We start from the raw sequence: 26,855 nt of genomic DNA, 5'->3' as shown, positions 1-26,855 counted from the left end.
GTGTTCGCCTAACACATAGTAATTATCCCTAATTAATATTGGTCCTCGAGAAGCTAGACTAACCCTTCTATACTCATAGAAGGGTAAAAGCTCATTTTACCCCTCCATAAGCTTAAGAGTCCATAATTTGACGAAACCCTAAAAGTCAACAAAAGTCAACGGTAGGGAGTACATTGCGCGTACTCGGATGCCATGCATGCATCGGGGATACACGAACCCTACGCCGTGCGTACTGGATTTATGCCCAGTGTACTTTCAAGTTTCCTCATTCTCACTCCTTTGGTATTAAACAATTAAGACCTTGGCTCATCTCATAGATCCAGACTCTCTAATAGCTCCTAACCCATAAAGTCAGTGACTTTAAGCCTTTTGATGGCTGAAAAGGTCACCAACCTCAAGATATACACTCTTTTGTCTCAAGGGAGATCATTACTCAAGCATGGAGTGATTTCAACGTTCAAGATTAGATTTTTATGACATTATACTACTCAAATGCTCAAAATGGGTTGGTCCTAGTCTCTGAAGTGCAAGATTTCATCATGTCTCCACCTTTTTGGGACAAAACCCTAAAATACTCAAATAAGAAGCTCTTAACAAAAGAGAGGCAAAGTCTGAAGCTTTATACCTCAACAAGAAGCTCCCCACTCAGATTGGCTTTGATCTAGAAGCTTGGACTCCAACTCCTTCTTCTTTAAGACCTCCTCTTCTTCTTCAAAACCAGACAAAACTCTCAAGGCTCAAACACACACTCACAAGCGCTTAGAACGAGGGATAAAGTACTTTTGGGGTTTTCTCTGTGGGAATGGTGGCGAAGAAGGAGTCCATCATATCCCTTATATAGGAGCCTCACCCTAAATTAGGGTTTGCACTCTGGGCCTAGTATGTCCAATGTACTCACAGGTACACCCAACGTATTAGGTGGTCTCTGCATTACATGCACGCTAAGCGTACACCTCAGGTACGCCCGGGGTACTCTTTTTTCACTCTTTTTATAATGAGGACCAAAATAGACAACAACTCAATAGATCAAGATTCATAAGGTATACCTAGACTCGAGATGTTATAGAAGGTGGGCAAAAATGATCCAAAAACTGTTCACGCATTTAGGCCCAAGTAGTGATTGCACCGGGTGGTAGTGCCTTTAGCCAATCTTTAGTGGCTCCTTTAAAAGTGAATGGCAGCATCCTTAGCAAGACTTTCTCGCTTGGAACATTTGGAATATTGAAATTATTTGCTATGTCATTTACTTCATCCAAATGCTTGTAAGCATCCTTGTGATCTATCACACCCCCAAACCGGAACGATGGAAACATTCGGGGGTAGAGGATGTCATGTGTAGTATCACAACCATTGCATTACAGTAATCAAAGTAAAAACAACCATTACATTAATTAAGTATAATATTTACATAGGTTTGATTCATACTTATGGACGTCAAAAGTGTGACAAAAGTAAAAGACGCGACTCTAAATATTCCATCTTCTCAAAACTCTAGGAGGTACCTATCTACTGATTTCCTAAGAATACAAGCAGTTTGAAAGAGTATCAGCAAAAAGCTGGTGAGTTCATAATCATGTTTTTTAGATGAAATCCAGTTAATAAATCAATAAATGTATTTGTATGCTTCCAAGAAAATCCATTATTTTCTAACATGTGTATTTTGTTACTGAATCTCATTCAATGTGTTGTGCATTGTTTGATTGAATAATAAACCTCTTTTTACGAGAAAAATCCTGATTATCACCCGTATGTATAGTAAGTTCGGAAAGCTCTGAAAACTGTAATATGTATAGTAGTTCTATTGCTTTATAATAAAACTAATTAAAGTTATTACCATTCATACATTAATCGTATTTTCTTAGTACCAAATTTTATGAGTTGTTATAACCATACTTCACAATTGAATTTCCTAAACGACGTTCTTCAGGTGTCGGAATCGTAATGACTTTGTCACCCAGGCATGCCGACCTAACTGTAACTAACAATTATGGTGCGGGGTTGCCAATCCCGTCTAGATCTATACACAAACTCACGTTCTCCCTCCATGAGACTCTGGTTATAAATCTTAGGACTTTTGTTAGTACTTATGTAAGTACGCGAAGAATGCTCACTCAGTAAATGCTATATTAACGATTACATGTAGGGTAAAATGAATCCATTGAATTTATGTTTGTACATTTATGTGTTCGTGGTTTCATAAAGTATAACTATTATAGTTTATATGTTCTTTCATGCATTCAGTTCATGCTTTACATTGAAAGTTTTGTGTTTATGATCAAAACTTCCCTTATGCTCAACATAGCACAAAAGGGATAAAATATTTATATATTTTTTAAAAGTATAGAAATTGTATGATTGTATCAATTGCATCCATTTTAAGTTTATTGAAATCCTTTTTGTATAATTTTTACAAAATCATTTATGTTTGGCTTGTATCCCCCTTGAAGATGTTAAAATAGTAAAGGCATATGGGTATGAACTCACCTGAAGTGAGTGGTTCGAATGTAAGATCGATATAGGATGCTAAGTGTCAAGTGAAGTCTCCAACACAAACGGATCCTATCTAACATATAATAACACATATATGTATCAAATTAGGGTATATCGCAACTAGTTATGATAGGGAACCAACGTAGGGACTAGGAAACACTTGAAACTAAGTGTCAAAATCACATGTGATTGAATAAGGGAGGTTCACAGCCACACTAAGGGGTATCCAACCATGGGGTTCACGGCCAATGAGTGTACGGCCGCACACTCATGAAGAAGTGTGCAAGGTGCTTTAAGTTCCTTTCTAGCACCAAGGAAGTGTTCTAGGTCCCGTGCTTAGCTTTAAGGACAGTTTAAGGCCAACTATGACCATCAACAATGGTTTACTGCCCTTTGAGGTGTGTACGTCAATACACATGGGTTTACAGTCGTACACCCTTCATGTTCTTGATAAGATGGTCGATTTTGAGATGAATAACGAGTGTTTCTAGTAGATAAAAAGCATAGGAAGCAGTTACTCACGATTTGGAAGATTGATGAGGGTTCACAGCCACCAAGAACTAGTGTGTGTTCTTGGTGAAAGATGAAGATCTAGACAAATATGAAATTAATGGAATGAAAACATGGATTCACCACTAGTTAAAGTAATGTAGCAACTAATCAAGGTGGGAAACACTTATATTTTAGGAGATCTAGGTGAGAAATTGGATGATAGTTGAGAGAGAATTCAATTTCTTGGCTTGGAAGTGTGAAAAGTGTTGCAAAAAAGACTAAGGTGCTGTTTGTTTTTTTGAAGTCAAAATGCCTGCAGTCTGCGGACCACATCTGCAAGACTCTGCGGCAGAAGAGGTGGACCAAATGTCTGCAGTCTGCAATAAGAAGACTGTTTGTTTTTAACGTCTGCGGGCCGTTAAAATAAATTGAATTTTTAAACTTAATTTCATGTTATAAACATTAAAAATGTATTTTTAACAAAAAAAATGAAAGAAAAAAAAAACTTCACGGTGGCCATTTTTTTTTTGTTTAGGTTAAAATGAGGTCTGAAGACCTTTGAAGACAGTGGCCCATGTCTGCGCCAGGAAGACCTCGCGCAGACGTTTTCTGATTTGCGCACTTCCAAAAAACAAACAATCTGCGAGGGCATATGTCTGCGCGTTGTCTGCGCGGTGCAGACAAAAGTGGTTGCGCAGATCTTCACACAAAAAACAAACAGCCCCTAAGTGTCATCTTTATAGCTGAGAATTCACGGCCATGAGTGGGTGTACGACTGTACACCCATGTGTATGGCCGTACACTCCTCTTGAAGGAGTGTTTGGCCCGAAAACAATGTTATGACTTAAGGTAGCTCATCCTTAGACCTAACCTTGATTGTTCTAAGCTTAAAACACTCGAATAGACCCTAAACAATGCTAAAAGATAGCATAAACGAATCTGAATTTGATTGAATTGGATGGCTTGTACAAAAGAGAAATTTCGTGTTATCACATGATCCTTTCCATAAAATGGTACATCCCTAATTGAAACACGGATGTATCCTTTCCGTTCGAATGAGGCTGTTATAGGAATTGTAGGCTGTATTAGGCCAGGACCAACATCATCTCTAATTCGCTTTTTGTAAGCTCCCATGGACATATCTGCAATATCCGCCATTTTGTTATCAGACTCGTCTTCAGATTCACTTCTACGTAATGCAAATTCGGGCTCGGTATCGTATTCGGTATCCTTTGGGGTTGGATCTTGCTCAAAGCTTTCTATCTTGCGTTTGACCTTTGATGATGTACTCGACTCTCCTACGTTCTTTCCCGACTTCCTTCCAAAGTCTGATTTGAGGTCTTAGAAAGATGACTTTTTTGGTGTTTCGCTCACTCCACATTCTTATCCGTCTTCTTGTGAAGGGAAAACTCTGGATCTTTAAGTGGTGGTACCAAAGGTGTGTTAGAGCCTCTAGTCATGAACTTCTGCAAAATAAACAAAAATAAAAACATAAAACTGAACTAAAACAGAAAAACAGAGAAAATAAAAAAAAAAACTAAAAACTACTGCAGTCACGTCCTAAGTTGGTTACTGAAACACAATTTAAGCTAAAAAAGTCACTTTTTGCAGGTTTTACCCCACAGAAAGGATCGATTAATCTAAAGCAAATAAATAGACAATCAAATAAGTCGTTCGCCGGCAACGGCGCAAAAAAACTTGATGCATGTAAATAGCTACACCTAATTTTATATTTATAATCTAACTAACTTAACTAACTAAATTGCACCTAGGCAATGTACCTAGTCAAATAATAGAATAGTCGGGTAAGTCAGGTGTCGATCGCAGGGAACGGTTTTGACTAATTAATCTATCTACTACTAAATTAACCTAATTACTAACAAAGAAATGGGATTTATCTAATTTTGCAAGTTTAGATGAATTTAACTCTTTAAAATAAATTCAATCAGTAAACAAAACACTTATGTTAGTTCGAAGCCACTTTCCCTCAATGCTTTATAAATTAGATATGACAAGTACCGTTGGTTACCAATTAAGATAGTATTAGCAATTTAGTATAAATCTACTAACATAATTAATTCATGTAAATCAAAGTATGTTCACATTTAAGCGAGTAGAGAATCAATTATTTTATGAATTGGAGCTATGTAAGATTGATTAATAAAACATAATTATGGTCATAATATGAGTTCTCTAGCACATCCTAATTCAATAATTAATTATTTAACTAAGATCAATTTAATCCTAGCTCTAATAATTTAATATTCACTAAATTACCAGGCATTATAATTCATGCAAATTAATGGTCATCAACTACACAGAATAAGAAATCAAAGCAATCAAATACTAAATCAAACATGCCAGGTTCAATCAATCCAACACAAGTCTTAACCAACAAATAAATCAAAGATAAAGTATTACACCATGAGTTCCAGCTTCATCTAGGTAACAGAAGCAGCTAGATTTAGTTGGACATACTAGCTAACAAACATAAATAACTCATATTCAAAGACATAATTAAAGTGTACCAAATTCTTAAACTAATATGAACTTCTCCTCTCCTTAGATGCTAATAGCCAATTCCAAAACTTTTCTCCTTCTGAAAATCGTCTCCAGGAACCCTTGATGTAGCCAAAAAGTCTCTAAAGTCATAATGAGCAAGAATATATATAATTTCTGATTTTTCCAAACTCACATCGTGAATTGTTGAGTCTCATGATGTGAATAGTAGATTTCTGTGTTGGCTAAGGACTCTTCTTCGCAATGTCTATCTTCTGGAAGATTCGTGTTCACGTTGTGAATCTATAAGCCTCACGACGTGAATTCAACAGATTACGTAAGCTTCTTTCTTCTTTTATTCTCCAAGTCTCTAAAGTTCCAAGTTTTGTCATTTTTAGACCTTTTCTCAAAAGTGTTTCTATTTCGCTGCAAAATATAAATTAAGCTTATAAGTACCATTATTCTATGCAAATAACTAAGATATTAATAAAAATGTAAATAAATATTGCCTAAAAACATGTATAAATATGGCAATATCAACCATACCTTCGTGTAACTACCCCCAATGCATTTGATAAGTATTTTTATTTATATTATTTATTTGTTTAGGCGTTGAGGAACACTCTTAATAGAGTGGTTGGCTATTCAGTAATGTTTCTTTGGATGAGATTCATGTTGATGAGGGTCTGAATTATGTTGAGAGACTGGTGGCTACTCTGGATAGGAAAACGAAGACCTTTAACAACAACGTAGTACCTTTGGTAAAGGTCTAGTGGCAACATAGGAAGGGTTACGAGTGGACCTGGGAGCCTAAATCAGAGATGTTTGAGAATTATCTAGATCTATTTAAAACTAAGAATTTCAAGTGCAAAATCTAGTTCAAGTTTGGGGAGAGTTGTAACACCCAATCCTTGTAGGTAAAATCCTTCTCTTAAAATGTTAAGTTTGGATTTTGGTGTGTTTCTACACAAGGCGTAGATAGCCTTCTACGCGTTGCCTAGAAAGGATTCTTGGAGACGGGGTTGAATGATCTACATAGGGTGTAGATCTTGGTACGTAGCACATACCTACCTAGAGCCCAAACCCTAATTCTAGGGTTTTAAATCCTATTTAAGGGCTCTAACTCTCTTAAGGCCCTTCCGTTCTCACCCTCCACCCCTTGATGTAAAACCCTTCGAAACCCTAATTCTCTTGAGTGATATTTGAGGTCCTTGTGTGATATTTTGGTGCATATCCCTCGATACCTTAATTCTCACCCCCAACATGTTGATGTAGAATGAAGAGCCCATTGTTGAAGATTTGGAGTGCTTAAGCGTGTGGATCTAGGACCTTGTTACTCTCATCTATCTCCAAAAGGTATAAAGTTTGTACCTTTATGCTTCCTTCGTTAGATCTAGATAGGTTGTTAAAGTTTATGTCATTTTTGGTCCTATTGCTTTGGTCCATTTGAGTATGAGCTACTCTAGACTCTACAAATCTCATTTCTAGACGTTTGTGAGATTGCTAAGTTATAAAAATGGGATCTTGGCCACTTCCAATCATCCATGCATGAGTTTTTTGGTCTTTAGAAGTTGTCATGAGATTAGGGTTTGTCTATGAGCCTTGGTAAACCATGGAAACGCATAAAGTCTGAATGTTTATCACTTATGACATTTATTTAGACCAGATTTGAGAGTTAGACATGTTATCTTTCTATATTAAGAGTTTAATGATTAAGTTGGGATTCAGCTCAATATGCGGGGAATAATTGTAGCGCATAGCCTTAGTTTTCCTAGATTTTGGCCCTTGAGCTTTACGCAGGGCGTAAAGTTGTTACTCATGGCGTAATCTAGTTAAACTTTGACTTTTGACTTTTGACTTTTGGATTTTAACCATTGACTGTTGACTTTAACCAACTTTAACTTTAGGTTGTTTGGGGTAATTTTAGTAGTAGATTGAGGGTTGGTCCATGTTTGTTGTATAAGTGACCTGTAGAGTCGATATTAGGAGCATTGATAAGTTCAACTATCTTTTAGATTTTGAGGTGAGTCTTCCTCACTGTACTCGTGGGTCGAAGGAACTAATGCTAGCCCACTAGCTTGTGTCATGTATCATGGTATATAGGATGTTACTATGCTATAGTGATTTGTTAGATTGGTAGATCTCTATGATTACATGTACTTGTTGGTTATATGTATATCTGTTGCATATTGTTGGATTAGTGTCTAAGTCCATAACTATTTTGGTATGTACTTGACCCGATGGTGCATGGTCCTTTTGGGTTGCCTTCACCAAAGCAACTTGATAGGATGAATTATGGAGAGAAAGGATTAAATATGATTTATTAATATATTATGAGAATAATATATTAAAGGAGAAATCATACTGTTTAATTAATATTAGTCAAGAATTAAGTTTGTGGCTAAAAGATATTAATTAAACTTAAGGGACTTGAACTGTTAATTGTATAATAGTTGAATATTGAGGTAATGGACTCCATATTAAAGGGGTGGATGAATTCTATGGGGAAACCCATTAGAAATCGTCCAAAGGCCTTTAAGTAAGGGGTTCATGGGTTGCTTAGGGCTTAAGCATCCAAATTAGGGTTTCCTTATTAGATAACCCTAATAGCCTCACTATTTAAGGACCCCTTGGGCACCAAAAACGTGGGCAACTGAATCCTTAGGGTTTCTACACGTTTTTTAGTGTCTTCTTCTCTTCTCTTCTTCATCCTCTTGCTCTTGGTGTTTGTGAACCATTAGAGGAGTGACATTTGTGACTCTAAGCTTTCTAAAGTCAATACAAGAAGGATTTGAGATTGTTATTGCTACATAACAATCAAGGTATGATCTAAACCCTAATTTATATGTTATATTGATTATCATATGCTAGATCTAGGGTTTATAGTCTTGGATGATCTGCATGTACAAGAGAGAAACCTAGATCCAAGCATTAGGGTTGTATAAGCACATATGATGTTCTTATGGCTAAAACCCATCAGTGGTATTAGATAATGGATTGGTTTCTATTGTATTGATGCCTAGTATATTCATTCTTGTTGCAAAATCGATTGTTTGGCCCCCTGACTGATGAACTCGGCGAGTTCCAATGTGGACTCGGCGAGTAGCTCCAACTCGGCGAGTCCATAGAGGAACTCGGCGAGTTCGAGCATCATTCAGGCGGATTTTCGGTATTTTTACCTATTTTGACTTAGGATAATTGCCATAATTGTTTAAAATTAATAAAATTCGAATTTTTTTAATCCCTTATGATTATCCTTGTCAAAATAAAAGATTTTTGTCATCTAATTAGATAATTTTTACCTTATTTGATAAATTTTAAATTATGGAAATTATTTGATCATTATCTTGCAAGAATTTGAACTAGATCTAATTAGATAACCACCAATTAATAGTTAATTGCCTTATTTGAATTATGTGATCTAGAATATTCTTGAGAAAGTTTGAAAAGTTTCAATTTTTCCCCTTTAGATTTTATTGTTTAAATTTGAGCTAAAAAGTTTTGTTTTGAAATTTAAATAGTTGAAACCCTAATGTTTTGAAATGTTTTAAAACTTGCCCTCAAGTTTTGGAATTTAAAAGTTGATTAAAAGTTTAATTTAGGAATGTTAAATTTTAAAACCCTAGTATTGTTTTGAAAAGTTCAAATCACACCCTAATGTTTTTATTAATTAATTAAAGTGTATAATTAAAAGAGATTTAGTAAACCCATAAGGTTTTGGTGTATGATTTAATTAAAATTAAAAGTATAATTATTAAATTAGACCACCTAGTATTTTTAAAAGTGTAAAATACACCCTATACTATATATAACATTAAAAGTCTAACATTATATATATGTATGAGTAAAAGTCAGTCTTACCGTTAGTAGGTCTCATTCACGAAGTTGGTCTATAAGGGGTGTTTAAGGAAATTTACTATAAAATGGCGATTGAATGGGTATCCACTCTTACCCACCGCACTCTTAACTTGTGGAGGGTCGTTAGCCGAACGGGTAGGATAGGACAAAACCTTCCATTATAAGTATAATGAAGTACAAAAGTAACTAAACGTTTTTACAAATTCTCATTCTTAGTTACTTTAGGCAAAAGTGAATTGATGCAATTCCATGAAATTACACTTTGTGCCCTTGCGAAGACGTTAGTGGAGCGTGTGTGGTTTACCAGCACACTAAATGGTTCTAAGAAAAGGTAGCAAAGGGTGACTCAATGTTTGTCATAGTTCGGTGGAGCGTGTGTGGTTTACCAGCACATCGAATAGGTGACCGTAACATGTGAGGGCACCATGTAAGTTTGCATGGTTATTCACACCCGCTTTATGATCCTTGGTATCCCAGTCACAAACTAGAGGGGCATATCGAGATTTAAACATTCCATTGAAAAGGTTCAATGAATCTCAAAGGATCTAGGAGTTTTCATAGATTTAAAACTTAAATTTCTTTTTTGTTTTTCATGGTGGAAATTAGTGAATCGTCATTCACTTACCTTCAAATATTCTGCAACTAGATTATGGCATCCCTTTTCTAGGTTGTAGCGTATTGTGCTGGGTCCTAGGCTTAATATCTCATTTGGGTGATTTATTAAGGACTCAATCGGTCAACTAACTTGAATTTAATTTTTCTCCCGTTCTGTAGATGCCAAAGTTCGACAACTACGGTCTTCCCAAATCCCGTGGAACAAGCATTCCACATGAAGATGATATTCCATGATTCGATCGAGGAACAAGAAATCATGCTTCACTTCCTCCTCCTCCTCTCGTTGTTCTCCCTAACCCACACGATCGAAGAATTGAAAGGTTCAATGTCACAAAAGCCGTATTGGAAATGAAACATGAAGATGGTAAACCTGTGTGTGCCCACGTTCTAGGAATGAAATCACACATTGATAGGTTGAAAATGTTGGGTGTGTCATTCCCGGATAAGCTGGCTGCGAACTGGGTTCTGCAGTCACTTCCCGAATCATATAATGAGTTCAAAAGAAAGTATTATATGATGGATCATGACGAAAACCTCATTGACCTAACTTACATGCTCATTGCTGCTGAATCAGAAATGATTTGGCAAAGCAATGGAGCATATTTGTTGGGAAAGTCAACCAACCATGCTTCCGAGGACGTTCTTTGCTGCCAAGAGAAAGGGCGTTGGATACAAGTCTGCCCTAAGAGCCTGAAGAGTCCAGAAGATGGGAGAGTCAAAGAGTATGACTGTGATTCAGGTAAAATCCACTATCTAACTCAATTAAGTTCCTATTCGTTGATACATAATGTGATAAGATTGCATTTGAATGTTTTGCAGGATCAGTGAAAAGAGAGGAAGTTTGATGAAAGAACAAGATAAATCTAATCATGAAGAAATGGATCTCAATCGCATGGATTTGAAGATTAGATTTTGAGCTTAGAGGGTTATAATAGATTTGTTAGGAATATTTGACTACATAGTTTTTCAGTTGATTTTTCGTTGTAAGGACAAATGTTTTCCGCTGCTTTTACAAATAAAATAAATTTTAGTTTGACTCATTTATTTATTTATTTATTTGCAATGAAATCGTTATGAAAAATTGGTGTTTGCATATTTCTACAACAAATGAATGTGATTCTTAATGACGGGAATTTACCAAATAGGGAAAGTTTCTCATTGCCCAAGTTTCAATTGGATAGAGACTTGGAATCATACAACAAGTATTGCATGATGAATGAGAAGTTTCATATTTGGAAACTAGATTAATTCGTCGACAAAGTGTCAAGTAAAGGACTAGGAGATCGAGTACACAAGGTTATGTGATCAAGTCCACCACAAGAGTAATAAAGATATTCGTCATGATTCACTAAAGTTAAGTAAATATGATTACACTTATGAGATTAAGTGTAATTCTTAGTTGATTGTAAATGTTTAAATTAATAACAGAATGAATAAGAAGAATCAAGTAGGCAGAAAGATAAAAGTTTCTCTATTCTAAGAATAAGGGAGAGTACCTTTTATTATGTTTTATGATAAGTCTTAATGATTAAGAACCATATCTCAATTGATCCTCTAAGTAAGTCTTAGGACAATTGTATGTCTAAGAAGAAGAATCAAGAATTGAAGAAATGGTTAAATCAAGAAGTCAATCATACTTCATTCCAAAACAAGTCTTAGAGCTAAGATTGTGACATTGAGTGATAAGTCTTAAGAAGGTTTATAACATTCACCAAATGTGGAAAGTTGTGATGTCTTAGAGAAGACAAAGACCAGCTAGGACCAATTTTGTGAAGTGTTTTGTCTTGATAAAAGCTACACAAACTATTGAACATTTATTTATCGAGAAATGTTTATTGAAAAGAGAATCTTATATGTCAAGGAGTCAGTGGGAGTCTTAATGGTCTTGAAAGGTATCAAGAACAAATCAAAATAAATCTTATCGATCATCACGAGCACACGACTTGAGGTTTACAACCTATCGTGTTGACATTATCTTGTTTCTATGCCATTCAATTGAATTAATTATGCATGTGATCCCTATGAGTTCTCATTTGAATGCATAAAAGGCAAGGACCTTAATCAATGAAAAGTACATTGATGGGAAATGGTGAGCTGCTAAACTACTTGGAAGACATGGTGGGTTGCCGTGTTACCATAAGGCAAGAAATCAAGATTGAGAATGTTCGGTCCATATGAGTTTGGATTTGTCGCAAACTTTGGTTTTGAAAAATTCACATGGATAGGAACACACACATACACCATTAAATCTAAGTGTTATAAGATTCCCTCCTTCATGAAAAATGACTGTGAGGAAATGCTTTCACTGAAAAGAGATTTTGAGAAGATAGTGATTGTGAAAATTGGATTCTCGAATTCGATTATGGTACGGTATCCCTTTCCATGATTCGAATTGTGAGATTTGGCAATTAGTCTTAATTGTTTAGAAACACATATGAGCTATCTAAAGGAAAGTTGTATAACCTTGATAAAAGATTATCAAAGCATTAGGTATTAGAAACATGAACTTAAAATTTTCAATAGGTATTGTTTTTATGAAAGTTAAGTTGTTTCTGAATACATGTCAAAGCTAGTGAGAGCATAAGTGTTATGTTTATAATAATCATCATGATAGTGGGAGCATAAAATTTATGATTGTATGATTATTAAGGCAAGTATTGCAAGTTAGCAATATTAATTATAGAAAACAAGAGTCATACTTTGCAAAGTTGTAAGGGTTGAATAGTTGTTTTGCTATAATTAAGGGAGAGAATATTATGCTTCATTTCAAATCTAAAGGCTTAGGTTGTGGAATGTTAATAAATTTAGTCAAGATTAAATAGTGAATTCTCAAAATTTCGATTATGATTGTGGCATTCCTCTTCATAATGTTCGAATTATGAGAACGTAGCACATAAAATATTATGGCAGAAGATTGATAAAGTATCAAATCTTTTTTGTAAGACATTATGCATCGTGTCTCATACGCTTCAGATATAGGATCGATTGTAAAAACTATAATATTTAACCATTCTAAATTTTCCAAATGTCCAGGACATTTCGAGGGAAAAAGGACAAGAATCAGTTTTGACTAAGACGATTAAACAACTATCAAAGGACAATCCAAAGTTCACCGATGATTGGTCGCTTGTGAGTAGTTGGAAGTATAGTATTGGATGGAGCATATCGATATTATTATGAATAGATAAGATTATATTAAGAATGAGTTGTCATATGGAAAATATGGAAACGTTTCCATATTGGGAGTTAGATATTTAAAATCTATGTCTAGATTAGAAATTTTATGCAAAAGGATGTTCAAAGAAATGTACTTTGAGTGAGAGACATCACGTCTATGGAATTATATTGTAACAATCATAGAGAGCTTTGTAATTTATTGGAAAAAGTCATTGTGACCTTAGTGCAATAACATTACAAAATGATCATTGCATAAAATGTTAAAATCTAGCATATTCTATAGGTGGCAAGAATTTGATATTCTTACACTTGTGATATGGATTGGGAGTTGTGAAATGAGTATGATTGGAAATGTGTTCATTTGATCTATTTCACAAAGTAAGAACCATAGGTAAACATTGTGTGCATCCTAAGATCATGGGACAAGTGTTAAAATTCAAGTAAGAAGTTGATTACCCGAAACGACAAATAATGAGTAATCGATATGGTGATAAATTAAAGGTGTTTTATTTATACTCAAATGTTTGAGGCCATATGGGATTAGTATTATTCTTGTGTTTCACTTTGCATGTTTTTGACTTCCTAAATAATTTAATTGGTTAAGAATAGTCAAATTATTCAAACGGGCCACAATCATTCATATGTTGGAAGAAGATATGAAAGAAGATTGTCTTGAATTGGTGTGTAGATTGTCTAAAGAGTATTAGACATAAGCAAATGTTTTCTACAACGTTCATGGGTGCTTATGAATATGATTTGAGCATTAGATTAAACCCACGCTCACTTGGATCACTTCATGGATTTTTATCACGAGTGATTGGTGAGACGATAATATCTTATATTCTTGAAACTGAGATGTGTGAGTTGTATCTTGTGAGTCGGTTGCACATTGATAATATGTAAACGCACCAGTAACTCGGTGTTATAAAACATATTGTTGTGTGTGATTTGATGAGTAAGTGCAAGTGATCATTGAGTCAAAGTTTATCCGTTCCTTTTATCCAAAGTAGGATGAAAACAATATATGTGGGCCCCCCGATGATTTAGTATTGGCACCTAAGCGCTTGGCCAAGCCGGGACTAAATTGATGTGTTCAATTGTAGTCTGTTGTCAGTCGTCATAAATCAGAATTTGGGAAACAACACATAGACAGAGAGAATGATTTAGATCCATGTCTGAGTCTATACGATATCTAGAATGGAGGAATATATGATCTCTTATCTAAAGGTCACGCGTGTTTGATAAGATCAGAGTTGACAACGGCTTTAGAAAGCTACGAATGCAGATCAGGATCTGAATTCATACGCAAAATAGTTATTAGACTTATCCAAGTGGGAGACTGTTGGATTAGTGTCTAAGTCCATAACTATTTTGGTATGTACTTGACCCGATGGTGCATGGTCCTTTTGGGTTTCCTTCACCAAAGCAACTTGATAGGATGAATTATGGAGAGAAAGGATTAAATATGATTTATTAATATATTATGAGAATAATATATTAAAGGAGAAATCATATTGTTTAATTAATATTAGTCAAGAATTAAGTTTGTAGCTAAAAGATATTAATTAAACTTAAGGGACTTGAACTGTTAATTGTATAATAGTTGAATATTGAGGTAATGGACTCCATATTAAAGGGGGAGGACGAATTCTATGGGGAAACCCATTAGAAATCGTCCAAAGGCCTTTAAGTAAGGGGTTCATGGGTTGCTTAGGGCTTAAGCATCCAAATTAGGGTTTCCTTATTAGATAACCCTAATAGCCTCACTATTTAAGGACCCCTTGGGCACCAAAAACGTGGGCAACTGAATCCTTAGGGTTTCTACACGTTTTTGAGTGTCTTCTTCTCTTCTCTTCTTCATCCTCTTACTCTTGGTGTTTGTGAACTATTAGAGGAGTGACATTTGTGACTCTAAGCTTTCTAAAGTCAATACAAGAAGGATTTGAGATTGTTATTGCTACATAACAATCAAGGTATGATCTAAACCCTAATTTATATGTTATATTGATTATCATATGCTAGATCTAGGGTTTATAGTCTTGGGATGAATTGCATGTACAATAGAGAAACCTAGATCCAAGCATTAGGGTTTATATGAGCACATATGATGTTCTTATGGTTAAAACCCATCATATGTGTCGAATGTTGTTACAATTGGAATAATTTTAAAGCAACATTAATATAATGTTGAATTCTATAATGAAAAAATAAACTATGTTCCGCATGATTCGGCTTATGATTTGTCAAATGTTGTTACGATAGGAATAATTTTAAAGCAACATTGACAACGGTTATATATTGATGTAAAATGTTTTCCGGTACTAATTAATGACGTGAATATTTTTATTTCTTAATTTTAATCAGCTCCATTATCCAAAAAAAAATCAATGATGCGAAGAAAACGTCAATGGCAGCCCAATTTGCAACATAAGCTACTTTACGAACGGTTCATGCAGCCGAAAGTGAATCCATTGTTGCATCTTTGGAAGCTGGCTAGGCATGAGGTACAAAATTTTTATTTTTTCAGATGGCTTCTCCTTTTTAGTAAAATGGAATTCAATGAATAATGGAATGGAATGAACCATTCTATTCCATTTTCATGTTTACTTGATTGAAAATAAAAATGTACTTTTATATGTTTGTGTATTAACCTATAAGATCCGATTTCTATTTCTTTCTACTGAACCATTGTAAATTGTAATTATAGATTTTTTTCCTAAAGCATTTTACCTTTCACTTAAATGTGATATGATAACTTAGTTCAAGAAAGAGTTGTCTCATCTCCTTACTTCTTTGTTCTTTCTAATTCAGGTGTGGGTTTAAAGTACTTATAAAGCCTTCCTTTAATTCATCAATACAGTCCACTGCAACATCTCCTAGCCCACCAAACATCAAAAATAAATGAATAAATAAAATCTAACTCTTGTGACGAATGAGCTACTTTACTAGTTGTTTTACATAGATTTAATATTAGCACAAAAAGCTGAGAAGAATATTTTTTTTAGAATTTTGCATTGTTCAGATATAAGGCTTTCAATCAAGAAGCAATACATCTACCTCTTCTACTATGTGAACGAATATGCGCCAACAAAACTAATGCAACAAAATTCAGACCCGGAAATGAGAAGGGTAGGTAGACGCATTTGCTAAAGTTGTACATATGGTAAGTGAAATGTATTTAAATATCAATGTTATCATGTTTTGAATGTACGTGACAAACACTATCATTGAATAGTTAGAAATATATCCATAAATATTATTCAATTTTAGATTTTAGAGTATTGTTTGACCTGGGTATTCGACTTTTCTCTACTTCCTCATGAAGAGTATTGTTTATAATTGTCATCTACGAAGTGCTATCAAATTTAGAGCTTTTACTGAATAAAAAAGATCGTTTTCGCTCAACAAGACAACAAAAAGAAATGTATATCAAAGAAGAGAAAAATTGCCACCTTTATAGAATTTGTAGGCAAAATGATCAATAATCGGGAAAAATGTCCCTCTAAGCCAATGTAAATGTAGAGATATTAAAACTAATCGACTTAAGCAATAGAAATGTTTCTTTTTCCCTTTTTATTTTTGAAAGAAGTCATTAATGTATTTGTGTACATATAAACATTGTATGTTTGATCTTGGTTTTAATTTAAGATATCTAGCATTCTTGTTTGGGTAAATAGTACAAAAAATACTCTTTTTACATAGAAATTCGATTTTGACACCGTGTTTTTTTGTGTCAATTTTGACACTGTGTTTTTCAATTTGTTACAATTCTGACCACTTGACCGGTTAACCAGGTTACATGCTGACGTGGGATGATGATGTGTAAGTTTTTGATGATGTGGCATGCTGACATGATATGCCGACGTGTAAAAATTGATTTTTTCCACAAAAAATATTAAGTTTTCATTTTTTTTTCAATTTTGACATAAGTTTAATTTTTTATTTCAATTTTGACACATTTTTTTGTTTCAATCGAACATCATTTATCAAATTTTATCTATTATTCATTAAAATTTCCAACATTTATCTATGCCTTTTGACAAACAAATTCAATCTCACTAAGCATTCTCTGAAAGCACCCTTATGGTTCTTAAGTAAAATAATAACCAATAAATCAGTTTTTCGAATAATTTTTCAAAAATATCCTTATAGTTTTTTAAGTAAATTCATAAATAATCATTAAAAAAGTCTCAATATTTTACCCTAATTTACGAAAAAATCTCAAACTAAACTTTGTTTACGAAAAAAATTCTAATTACCGGTAAAAATGACGATTTTACCATTTTTTTTTCCAGTTTATCGGTTTTAATATTTACCCGGTTTCATTAAATTCCTATTATTTTACCATAATTTCATTAAAATCTCATCAATTTACCATAATTCGGGATTTATTCATAAATTATTGTAAATTAATGAGATTTTAATAAAACCGGATAAGTAATGAGACTGGTAAAACGGAAAAAATGGGTCAAATCGTCACTTTTACTGATAATTAACATTTTTTCGTAAACAAATTTTAGTTTATGATTTTTTTCGTAAATTACGATAAAATATTGAGATTTTTTCGAAGATTTTCCATACAATATATCGTACTTTAATGAGTGTATTTGCAAACTAAGTTATGGTGCTTTGTTTTTCAATCTTGATTTCGTAATGAGTGTATTTGCAAACTAAGTTATGGTGCTTTGTTTTTCAATCTTGATTTCGTAAACAAAGTAAAAATAATAATTATTGGGTTATTTCTTCTAAAGGGTCTAGATGAAAGAAAATATTACGGCTAAAGTGGGAATATTGAAGAAGTAGGACAATAATAGGGTAAAATTATATTTACATACTACTAATGAAACTCCATTCATTGCCAAACAAAAAAGAAAATGGAAAAATGATTATGGACCCCTTAGAATATAACGGCCCACTCAACTTCATATAGGCCGAAGCCAGCGGTTACAAAAACTCATGTTAACCGATTAATTTTTTCCTATTTCCTTGTTTTTATATATAAATTACAAAAAACCATACATATTTCATGTGTTCTTAATTTAAGTACCAAAATAATATATTATTATAATTATAATGAAATTAGTGGTTCAATGGCTACATTAATATAATGTTGAATTCTATAATGAAAAATTAGATTATGTTTCGCATGATCCGGCTTATGATTTGTCAAATGTTGTTACGATTGGAATAAGTTTAAAGCAACATTAATATATTATTGAATTCTATAATGAAAAATTAGATTATGTTCCGCATGATCCGGCTTATGATTTGTCAAATGGTGTTACGATAGGAATAATTTTAAAGCAACATTGACAACGGTTATATATTGATGTAAAATGTTTTCCGGTACTAATTAACGACGTGAATATTTTTATTTCTTAATTTTAATCATTTCCATTATAAAAAAAAAAATCAATGATGAGAAGACAACGTCAATGGCAGCCCAATTTGCAGCATAAGCTACTTTACGAAGGGTTCATGCAGCCAAAAGTGAATCCATATGTTGCATCTTTGGAAGCCGGCTAGGCATGAGGTGCAAAATTTTTATTTTTTTAGATGGCTTCTCCTTTTTAGTAAGATGGAATTCAATGACCAATGGAATGGACCATTCTATTCCATTTTCATGTTTACTTGGTTGAAAATAAAAATGTACCTTTATATGTTTGTGTATTAACCTATAAGATCCTATTTCTATTTCTTTCTACTGAACCATTGTAAATTGTAATTATAGATTTTTTTTCCTAAAGCATTTTACCTTTCACTTAAATGTGATATGATAACTTAGTTCAAGAAAGAGTTGTCTCATCTCCTTACTTCTTCATTCTTTCTAATTCAGATTCAGATGTAGGTTTAAAGTACTTATAAAGCCTTCCTTTAATTCATCAATATAGTCCACTGCAACATCCCCTAGCCCACCAAGCATCAAAAATAAATAAATAAATAAATAAAATCTAACTCTTGGGACGAATGAGCTACTTTACTAGTTGTTTTACATAGATTTAATATTTGCACAAAAAGCCGAGAAGAATATTTTTTTTAGCATTTTGCATTGTTCAGATATAAGGCTTTCAATCAAGAAGCAATACATCTACCTCTTCTACTATGTGAACGAACACACGCCAACAAAACTAATGCAAAAAATTCAGACCCGGAAATGAGAAGGGTAGGTAGACGCATTTGCTAAACTTGTACATACGGTAGGTGAAATGTATTTAAATATCAATGTTATCATGTTTTGAATGTACATGACAAACACTATCATTAAATAGTTAGCAATATATTCATAAATACTATTCAATTTTAGATTTTAGAGTATTGTTCGATCCGGGCATCCGACTTTTCTCTACTTCCTCATGAAGAGTATTGTTTATAATTGTCATCTACGAAGTGCTATCAAATTTAGAGCTTTTACTGAATAAAAAAGATCGTTCTCGCTCAACAAGACTACAAAAAGAAATTTATATCAAAGAAGAGAAAAATTGGCACCTTTATAGAATTTGTAGGCAAAATGATCAATAATCAAGAAAATGTCCCTCTAAACCAATGTAAATGTAGAGATATTAAAACTAATCGACTTAAGCAATAGAAATATTTATTTTTTCCTTTTTATTTTTGAAAGAAGTCATTAATGTATTTGTGTACATATAAACATTGTATGCTTGATCTTGGTTTTAATTTAAGATATCTAGCATTCTTGTTTATAAATGAATTCTATTAACAACTAAGGACATTTATTGACATTCATTCAATTTCTTGTGATACTATACCTTTTTTTACAACAGTTAATAGCAAAGAGTAAAAAAAGTTAACAAATTCTATTAAAAAAACAGTAAAAATTAAACAATAGCTGAAGATTAAAAAAAACACTGTTTTTATAAATATTTTGACTAATATACTCTTTTAATAAATATTTAATACACTTATTTGGTAACTTTTTTGTTTCAAAACACCACTATTTTGTTAACAATCTAGGTTAAGAATCTAAAAGAATAGAAATTCACCTTTTGTTTGTATAGTATCAGGTCGGATCCGATTAACCCGTGGACATAAGAGATCCATGACTTTCACAATTAACAAAAGCGAGTCCCAACCCACCACTTCTGATTACAACACTTGTGTTTCTCAATCAATCTTCCAACTCTAACAATTAGCTACTTTATCTAAAACCTTTACCATATTACATTAAAACTTAAGTTAACATCTTAAAAATAAAATAGAGTATTTTAAGAGGGTTTCTCTGCACTCGGATGACGTCATTGTCTAACCCTTATGAAGCACATACACCGCTGTAATCGTGATTGTTCGACTAGTTTCTTCCAAATCTTCTATACTGTTGTTTATACTTTACACTCAAAAAAGGAATCACTCGAATAAAATTCGCTTGGACTTGGTCTCTGTTTGAATCATCAAATTACACAACCCTTGAGCAAAAAGCAGCCATAATAAATGTTCCTATTTTCATTTGACGCTTTCATAGTTGACCCACACGTTTGTTTCTCTGTTTAAAAGTTATAACTCGGATGCATTTATCGCATGCATGGTTCGGAATACAATAAATACAAAGGGTGCAATATTACCAAGTCCAGATTGATGTTCGGTTGAGGAAAGTCCAAATTCTTTTTTTATTATACTGACTTCGAGTTTTCATTTTCTCTTTTATTTTGACCCTTACACATATTACATGATTTTAAATTTTTAATAATCTAAAATATACAAGATACAACATTTAACTTTTAAAGCAGTTGATGCTAGTCAACGGTTATATAAATAACACGCTTCTAAAGCAAACTCGGGTTCTATATATATTCACAGCAAAAGCTGTTACCACCATCACCACACATAATCTATCTCACCAATACAAAAACCAATGTCTTCATCACAGGTAAACCTAGAAGAATGTCGAATTCCACTTAAGGAGATCATGCGGGCCACACAAAACTTCAGTTCACACAATTGGGTCGGAGATGGTGGATTTGGTAGCGTGTACAGAGGACAACTCTCTGAACGCTGGAAAAACCACTTAGTAGCAATCAAACGCCTTGATCGTAATAGTTATCAAGGAAGCATCGAGTTCACTAAAGAAGTCAACTTGGTTTCAAGTTTTAACCATCCAAACATCATCCAATTCGTTGGCTACTGTGACGATGCAAACGAAAAAATTATAGTTTTCAAGTATGCTAGTAACAGTAGCCTTGATCGACACCTCGGTGACCCAGAGAAAAGACGTATTCTAACATGGGAACAACGCCTTAAGATATGTTTGGGGGCAGCAAGAGGAGTCAAGTACCTTCACTCGGGTGTTGAGGAGCACAACAGAATAATTCATCGAGATTTCAAGAGTGCAAATATATTGTTAGATGATAATCTGGAAGCCAAAATATGTGATTTTGGTTTGTCATTATTATCTCCAAGAAATCAAGGAGACACACATGTCCGGACAATTAAAGATTGCTGGTACACCTTTTTACCTGGATCCGATATACAACGAAAGACATATGCTCTCTAAGGAGTCCGACATATACTCATTTGGAGTGGTAATGTTCGAGATATCTAGTGGGATGATGGCTTATCATGCAACGCGTTTTGAAGATACTAAGGAACTATATCTGATCGACCTCGTCCGAAGCTACTATGATGATCATGGACTCATTGACGGACTTCAAAAGTTAATAGATCCCACTATCAGAGCTCAAATTGATATGAGTTCCTTTGAAAAATTTAATGAAATTGCACATGACTGCATTAACTTGGATGTAAGGAAACGCCCTACGGTGGATAGGATCATCAAGACTATAGCGGAAGCATTGAATATTCAAGTAAGTACTCTTTTCTTATACTTATTTTGAAGGAAACATATTTTCATAGCAAGAATGAAAACTATAATGCATATGATAAATTATTCCATATATTTTTTTTATTATATTTGCTTCTAGTATTATTTATTTATTTATTATTATTATTATTTTTTTTTTTATAAGAATACACTCTCTATTGAACTTTTTCATATATAGATGCAAAAAATTCAATTTATTTATCTATTTATTTATTTTTTGCAACTCCTTAATCACATCTAATGTGCATTTAGAATTTAATATCAAAATTGCACAAAAAGCAACATAACAAAAAAATAGATACCAAGTCTAAGCGAACGAAGGTTATATTATTAACGGAGGTTATATATACCTCGCTATTTTTTGTTGTAAAACACACATACACAATGAATGAAGAAACAGTTATCTCGAGATACTATCACTAACTTCACCAACATATGCATGCAGACATATCACTAACTTTATGTCCTTGTTAAACTTGTCTATGTAACCTCATTGATCTGTTTGCCTGATTGTTCAATTAACAACGTTTCTACAAGTGAAGATTTTACTAAACTCAACTCACTGATAAAAACTTGCCTTGCAACATGACGAGAATGATTTTTTTTTCTCCGATGTAATTGATCCCATTAACAGAGCTTCCAGCTAGATATAGAGAGTGGTAAAAAGTGCTATATGTTGGGAGCAAAGGAGCTATCAATTCGATGGAAAGATGATCCCCAGTTATGGGAATGGGAACACGCACCTGAATCAAGGTATCTTTGGTCCCATCGCCTCTATATATATTGGAGTATAATGTAACTGAACATATATTACGTTTCCATTTGTGTAGGTTTCCAGAGGTCTGTATACTTAAAGAGCTATACTGGCTTTCCATCCATGGCAAAATAGCATCTGTAATGCTGTCACCAAATAGTACATATAATGCGTATCTTGTCTTTCGAACTAGTACCAATTCCGAGGGACTTTCTGTGACCTAAAACTACTCAACATTCATCATTTGTAAAACTCATATACACACTATCATTAACTTCACCTAGGGATGCGTGTAGAGCTGCCTCCCTCTCCAAAGGATTCAATTCAGCAGCAGAATCCAACGCCGTTTGGCAGGAGTTTCTGCCACAGGATTACCGTGAAATCATTAGCCGGAGGATGTTTTTTCCGTTGAGTTTGGGCTCTAAAAAGCGACTGTACCTCTTATTGTCAAACTCACATATCCTCCTCCACCCTGGCAATTTGGTAAATCGCTCATCCTTATGATACACTATTTGCTTTATCATCGTTAATTGCTAATTATGTCTACATATCCTCTTCGATCTGTGTGCCAATTGTTGAATATCAAACTAATCTTACCTTGGTGTCCAAGAATAAAATCGAAACAGGAAGAAAAAGATACAGTGGGATAAATAAAACCCAGAGAAACTTTGAGATTGAGATTACTTGGTAAACAATACTTTATTACTGAAACCTGATTCTAAATTAAGTACAAAGAAAGGTTAATAACCAGTTTATATAAAATCTAAAATAGTCCTTAGACACAAATAAAACACCTAAAAAAAATGTTTTCTAAAATACCCCTACAACTAAATTTCATTATTTAGATCAACCGATTAATCCAACACCAATTGTATAAAATATTCCACAAAGTTAACTCATGAACTCTAGATAATGTTATTGGAGTTGGGTCAAGTATATGAAGGGTAGTCATACAAATTAGACAATGTTTTGTTCAAATTCAATCATACCTTGCTACCTGAGAAAGTAGAGTTTTAAGATATAAATTTTTTATTAAACAACTTCTACTAATATTTGGACTCATAATTCCAAAAATAGAGCTTCCAGTTAGATAAGGAGAGTGGGAAGAAGTGTTATATGTTAGGAGCAAAGGAGCTATCAATTACATGGCAACATGACACTCAATACTGGGAATGGACACATATACCAGAATCAAGGTCTCTATTTCTCTCTTTATGGTGACAAAGTCACTCTGACATAACATAACATGTAATAGTGCCTTTAGTTGGGAATCATATATATTCAATGACATTTAATTGTGCAGGTTCCCGGAAGTGTGCATACTTAAACAAGTTTGTTGGCTTTCAATCCACGGAAGAATAGTAGCTGGGATGTTGTCCCAAAACAGTACATATGATGCGTATCTTGTCTTTCGAACTACTGAGGATTCCATAGGACTTTCCGTGCCAGCAAAAACAAGGTTAAGTTTTGGTGGGTCAAAAATGGAAACTGAAAATGTTTATCTTCAAAGGCCACATCATGTGCAAGAAAACTATGTGTTTCCTCATAAGAGGAAGGATGGGTGGATGGAGATCAAACTGGGAGAATTTGATTACAATGAAGGAGATAACGGGAAGGTTGAGATGGCGTATGAGGAGATCAAGTTGGGACACTGGAAGAAGGGTCTTATCGTGGAGGGTATCGAGCTGCGGCCTAAATAAGTACACAGGGCCGACCTTACCTTATGTCCTCCTGTCCCTCCAATCTCGATTCCTGAAAATTAAAAGAGTTAATGTCTAAAACGCAGCCAACAACCTTCTTTATTCTTCTTTACCGGTCCATTCTCAAATTTTGGATTGAGATTTGATGATTGTAAGAACAACAAATATTTTATCTTTTTAGTTTTTACGTTTCAAATACAGTACAAATATTATATATATATATATATATATATATATATATATATATATATATATATATATATATATATATATATATATATATATATATATATATATATATATATAGACACACATATATACCACATTATAAACCATTCATAATTAATGTCTTAATTAAAAATTGTAAAGCCAAAGGTACAACAAATAAAGCCTATTATCTTTAAAAAAAAAAAAAAAGAAAACGTGATCCGGATCGTCGAATCTGCATTAGATGGTGAGGATTATTCTGTTTGTGATCTTTGTGAAATGCTCATATTCAATCACAATAAAGTGTACCCATATACAAGTAATTAGACATTAGATACTACTCACTAAAGCTTCGTTCGTTCAAAAGAAGTTTGGGCGACATTCTAGTCTCAAAAATAAAAATCCAGATTAGTTCAAAATTTGATTCGGAAGAAAACTAAAAATCCTACTCCAAAATCATTATTTCTTACAACGCTTTTGTTTCTCTCTCTCTCTCTCTCTCTCTCTCTCTCTCTCTCTCTCTCTCTCTCCATGGGAAACCTTAATCGCCCTTCTGGTTTTTTGAACCAGGTTCGTCCCCTCTTGCCTCTGCTCCCATTGGGCCACCACAACCCCCCCCCCCCCCCTCCCCGCCCATCAGATCGCTAAAACAGTAGCCACCAATGCACCACTTCACTACCTTTCACTCTCTAAATGTTTGTGACTGCTCAATGTAATGGCCTTCTAGGGTTCGTTATCCCCTCCCTTACTGTCTTTGCGATTAACAGTGGAGAGGATGGCCAACACTACTACTCCATTACTCACATGTCGATCCGTGTACATACATATACCACCACTACACACAATCGTTTCAAAACACCCTAGCCAAACAAGCCCTTTCTTTTATTCCCATTTGTCACACCCCAAACCAAGGATTGCGGAAATGTCCGGGGGTGGAGGACTTCATTTATAGTATCACAACAACGAGTATAATAGTGCTCAAAGCAAATACAACCATTATAAAAATAATCAAGAAAGTTACATGATTTCACGAGTTACATGTTTCAAAATTGATTACAATATAATGACAAAATGTTTTGATAAATGTTGAAGCGTTCCATACTCAAAACCTGGTAATCACCTGTTTTTATTGACTACCTAAGAATACAAGTAATTTTTGAAAGAGTGTCAACAATTAACTTGGTGACTTCATAAGCTGTTGTATGAAGAGTTCAAATCTGTTATTTGTAAATTTAGTGTTTGTACAAGAAAAATCCAATATTTTCCTTATAAAATGTTTTGTAATCTTAAGACCCAAAGACTAAAATGTACAAGTATTTTTCATACTTATGATAGTGTAACGACCCAATTTTCACGTCCAAAAATTACGTTTTTAAAACATTACTTTAGAACATGTTAATAAATAAAAACATTGTTTGACTAAACTACATCACAACATAGACCATGTTCAAAAGTCAAGTCATACAACCAATCGAAACATCAGAGTATAAATCCCAACGAAATCTAGTAAATGCGGAAACCAATGTGTGTGCATGATGTGCCGCTACCGAGTCAGCTCCTTCCCCTTCGATGAAGAGGTACCTGAAACCAAAACTGTAAACTGTAAGCACAAAGCTAAGTGAGTTCCCCCATCGTACCATATACCATACAATACATATCATACATACTGCCAGGTTATTCTGGGGTGCCTGACTACCCGGTACGACCATTCTGGGGTGCTGACTACCCGTGTCAAGTCATTCTGGGGTGCTGACCTACCCATGTCGAGCTATTCTGGGGTGCTGACTGCCCTTCGGTCCTAACAACTGAACCTCGGGGACTATTTCACCCCCTACTACTACCATCACATATATCATTTCACAAACGTAATATCAAACATATCTGGGGTGTCTAACCACCCTTCGGTCCTAGCAACCGAACTCTACTACTATCCCATACAACATATCATGCCAACATATAACATATCAGGTAGTAGCAAACCTATATGATATCACAAAGACAATCATCTAACATACAACTCCTACTGGTGGGCCAGCATTGTGGCCTTAGACCCACCGCTACTGGAAGGCAACTCACCTCGGAGTAGCTGCTGATCTTCGTGTGAATAGTCTGACTGTTGATGCTGCTGTTCCGAAAATTCTCCGGCTGTATTCCCACCAAACACTTAATCAAAAACTGCTAACTGACCCTTAGGTAAAATGACCATTTTACCCCTGATCATGCCCTAAGT

General features: G+C 34.1%; 1 protein-coding gene across 2 annotated transcripts; it reads left to right on the top strand.

Moving 5' to 3' along the window:
• Window positions 1-20,925: 20,925 nt before the first annotated feature.
• Window positions 20,926-24,614, top strand: LOC145031230 (F-box protein At2g02240-like). 2 transcript variants are annotated; one of them, XM_078979742.1, is made up of 5 exons: window positions 20,936-21,947; window positions 22,599-22,717; window positions 22,795-23,201; window positions 23,796-23,914; window positions 24,022-24,614. In XM_078979742.1, the coding sequence occupies exons 3-5, from the start codon at window positions 23,115-23,117 to the stop codon at window positions 24,416-24,418; spliced, it is 603 nt and encodes a 200-aa protein (XP_078835868.1). In that variant the 5' UTR covers window positions 20,936-21,947; window positions 22,599-22,717; window positions 22,795-23,114; the 3' UTR covers window positions 24,419-24,614. The 2 variants fall into 2 exon arrangements, with proteins under 2 accessions (XP_078835867.1, XP_078835868.1); XM_078979741.1 differs by lacking the exons at window positions 23,796-23,914; window positions 24,022-24,614 and having other exon boundaries at window positions 20,926-21,947; window positions 22,795-23,067.
• Window positions 24,615-26,855: the final 2,241 nt, after the last annotated feature.

Source organism: Lactuca saligna, chromosome 2 (assembly GCF_052625555.1).
Source record: "Lactuca saligna cultivar CGN05327 chromosome 2, ASM5262555v1, whole genome shotgun sequence".
In the NCBI taxonomy this organism is placed as follows: domain Eukaryota; kingdom Viridiplantae; phylum Streptophyta; class Magnoliopsida; order Asterales; family Asteraceae; genus Lactuca; species Lactuca saligna.
Note: the sequence above shows the minus strand (reverse complement) of the source record. Positions and strands in the feature narration are given on the sequence as shown.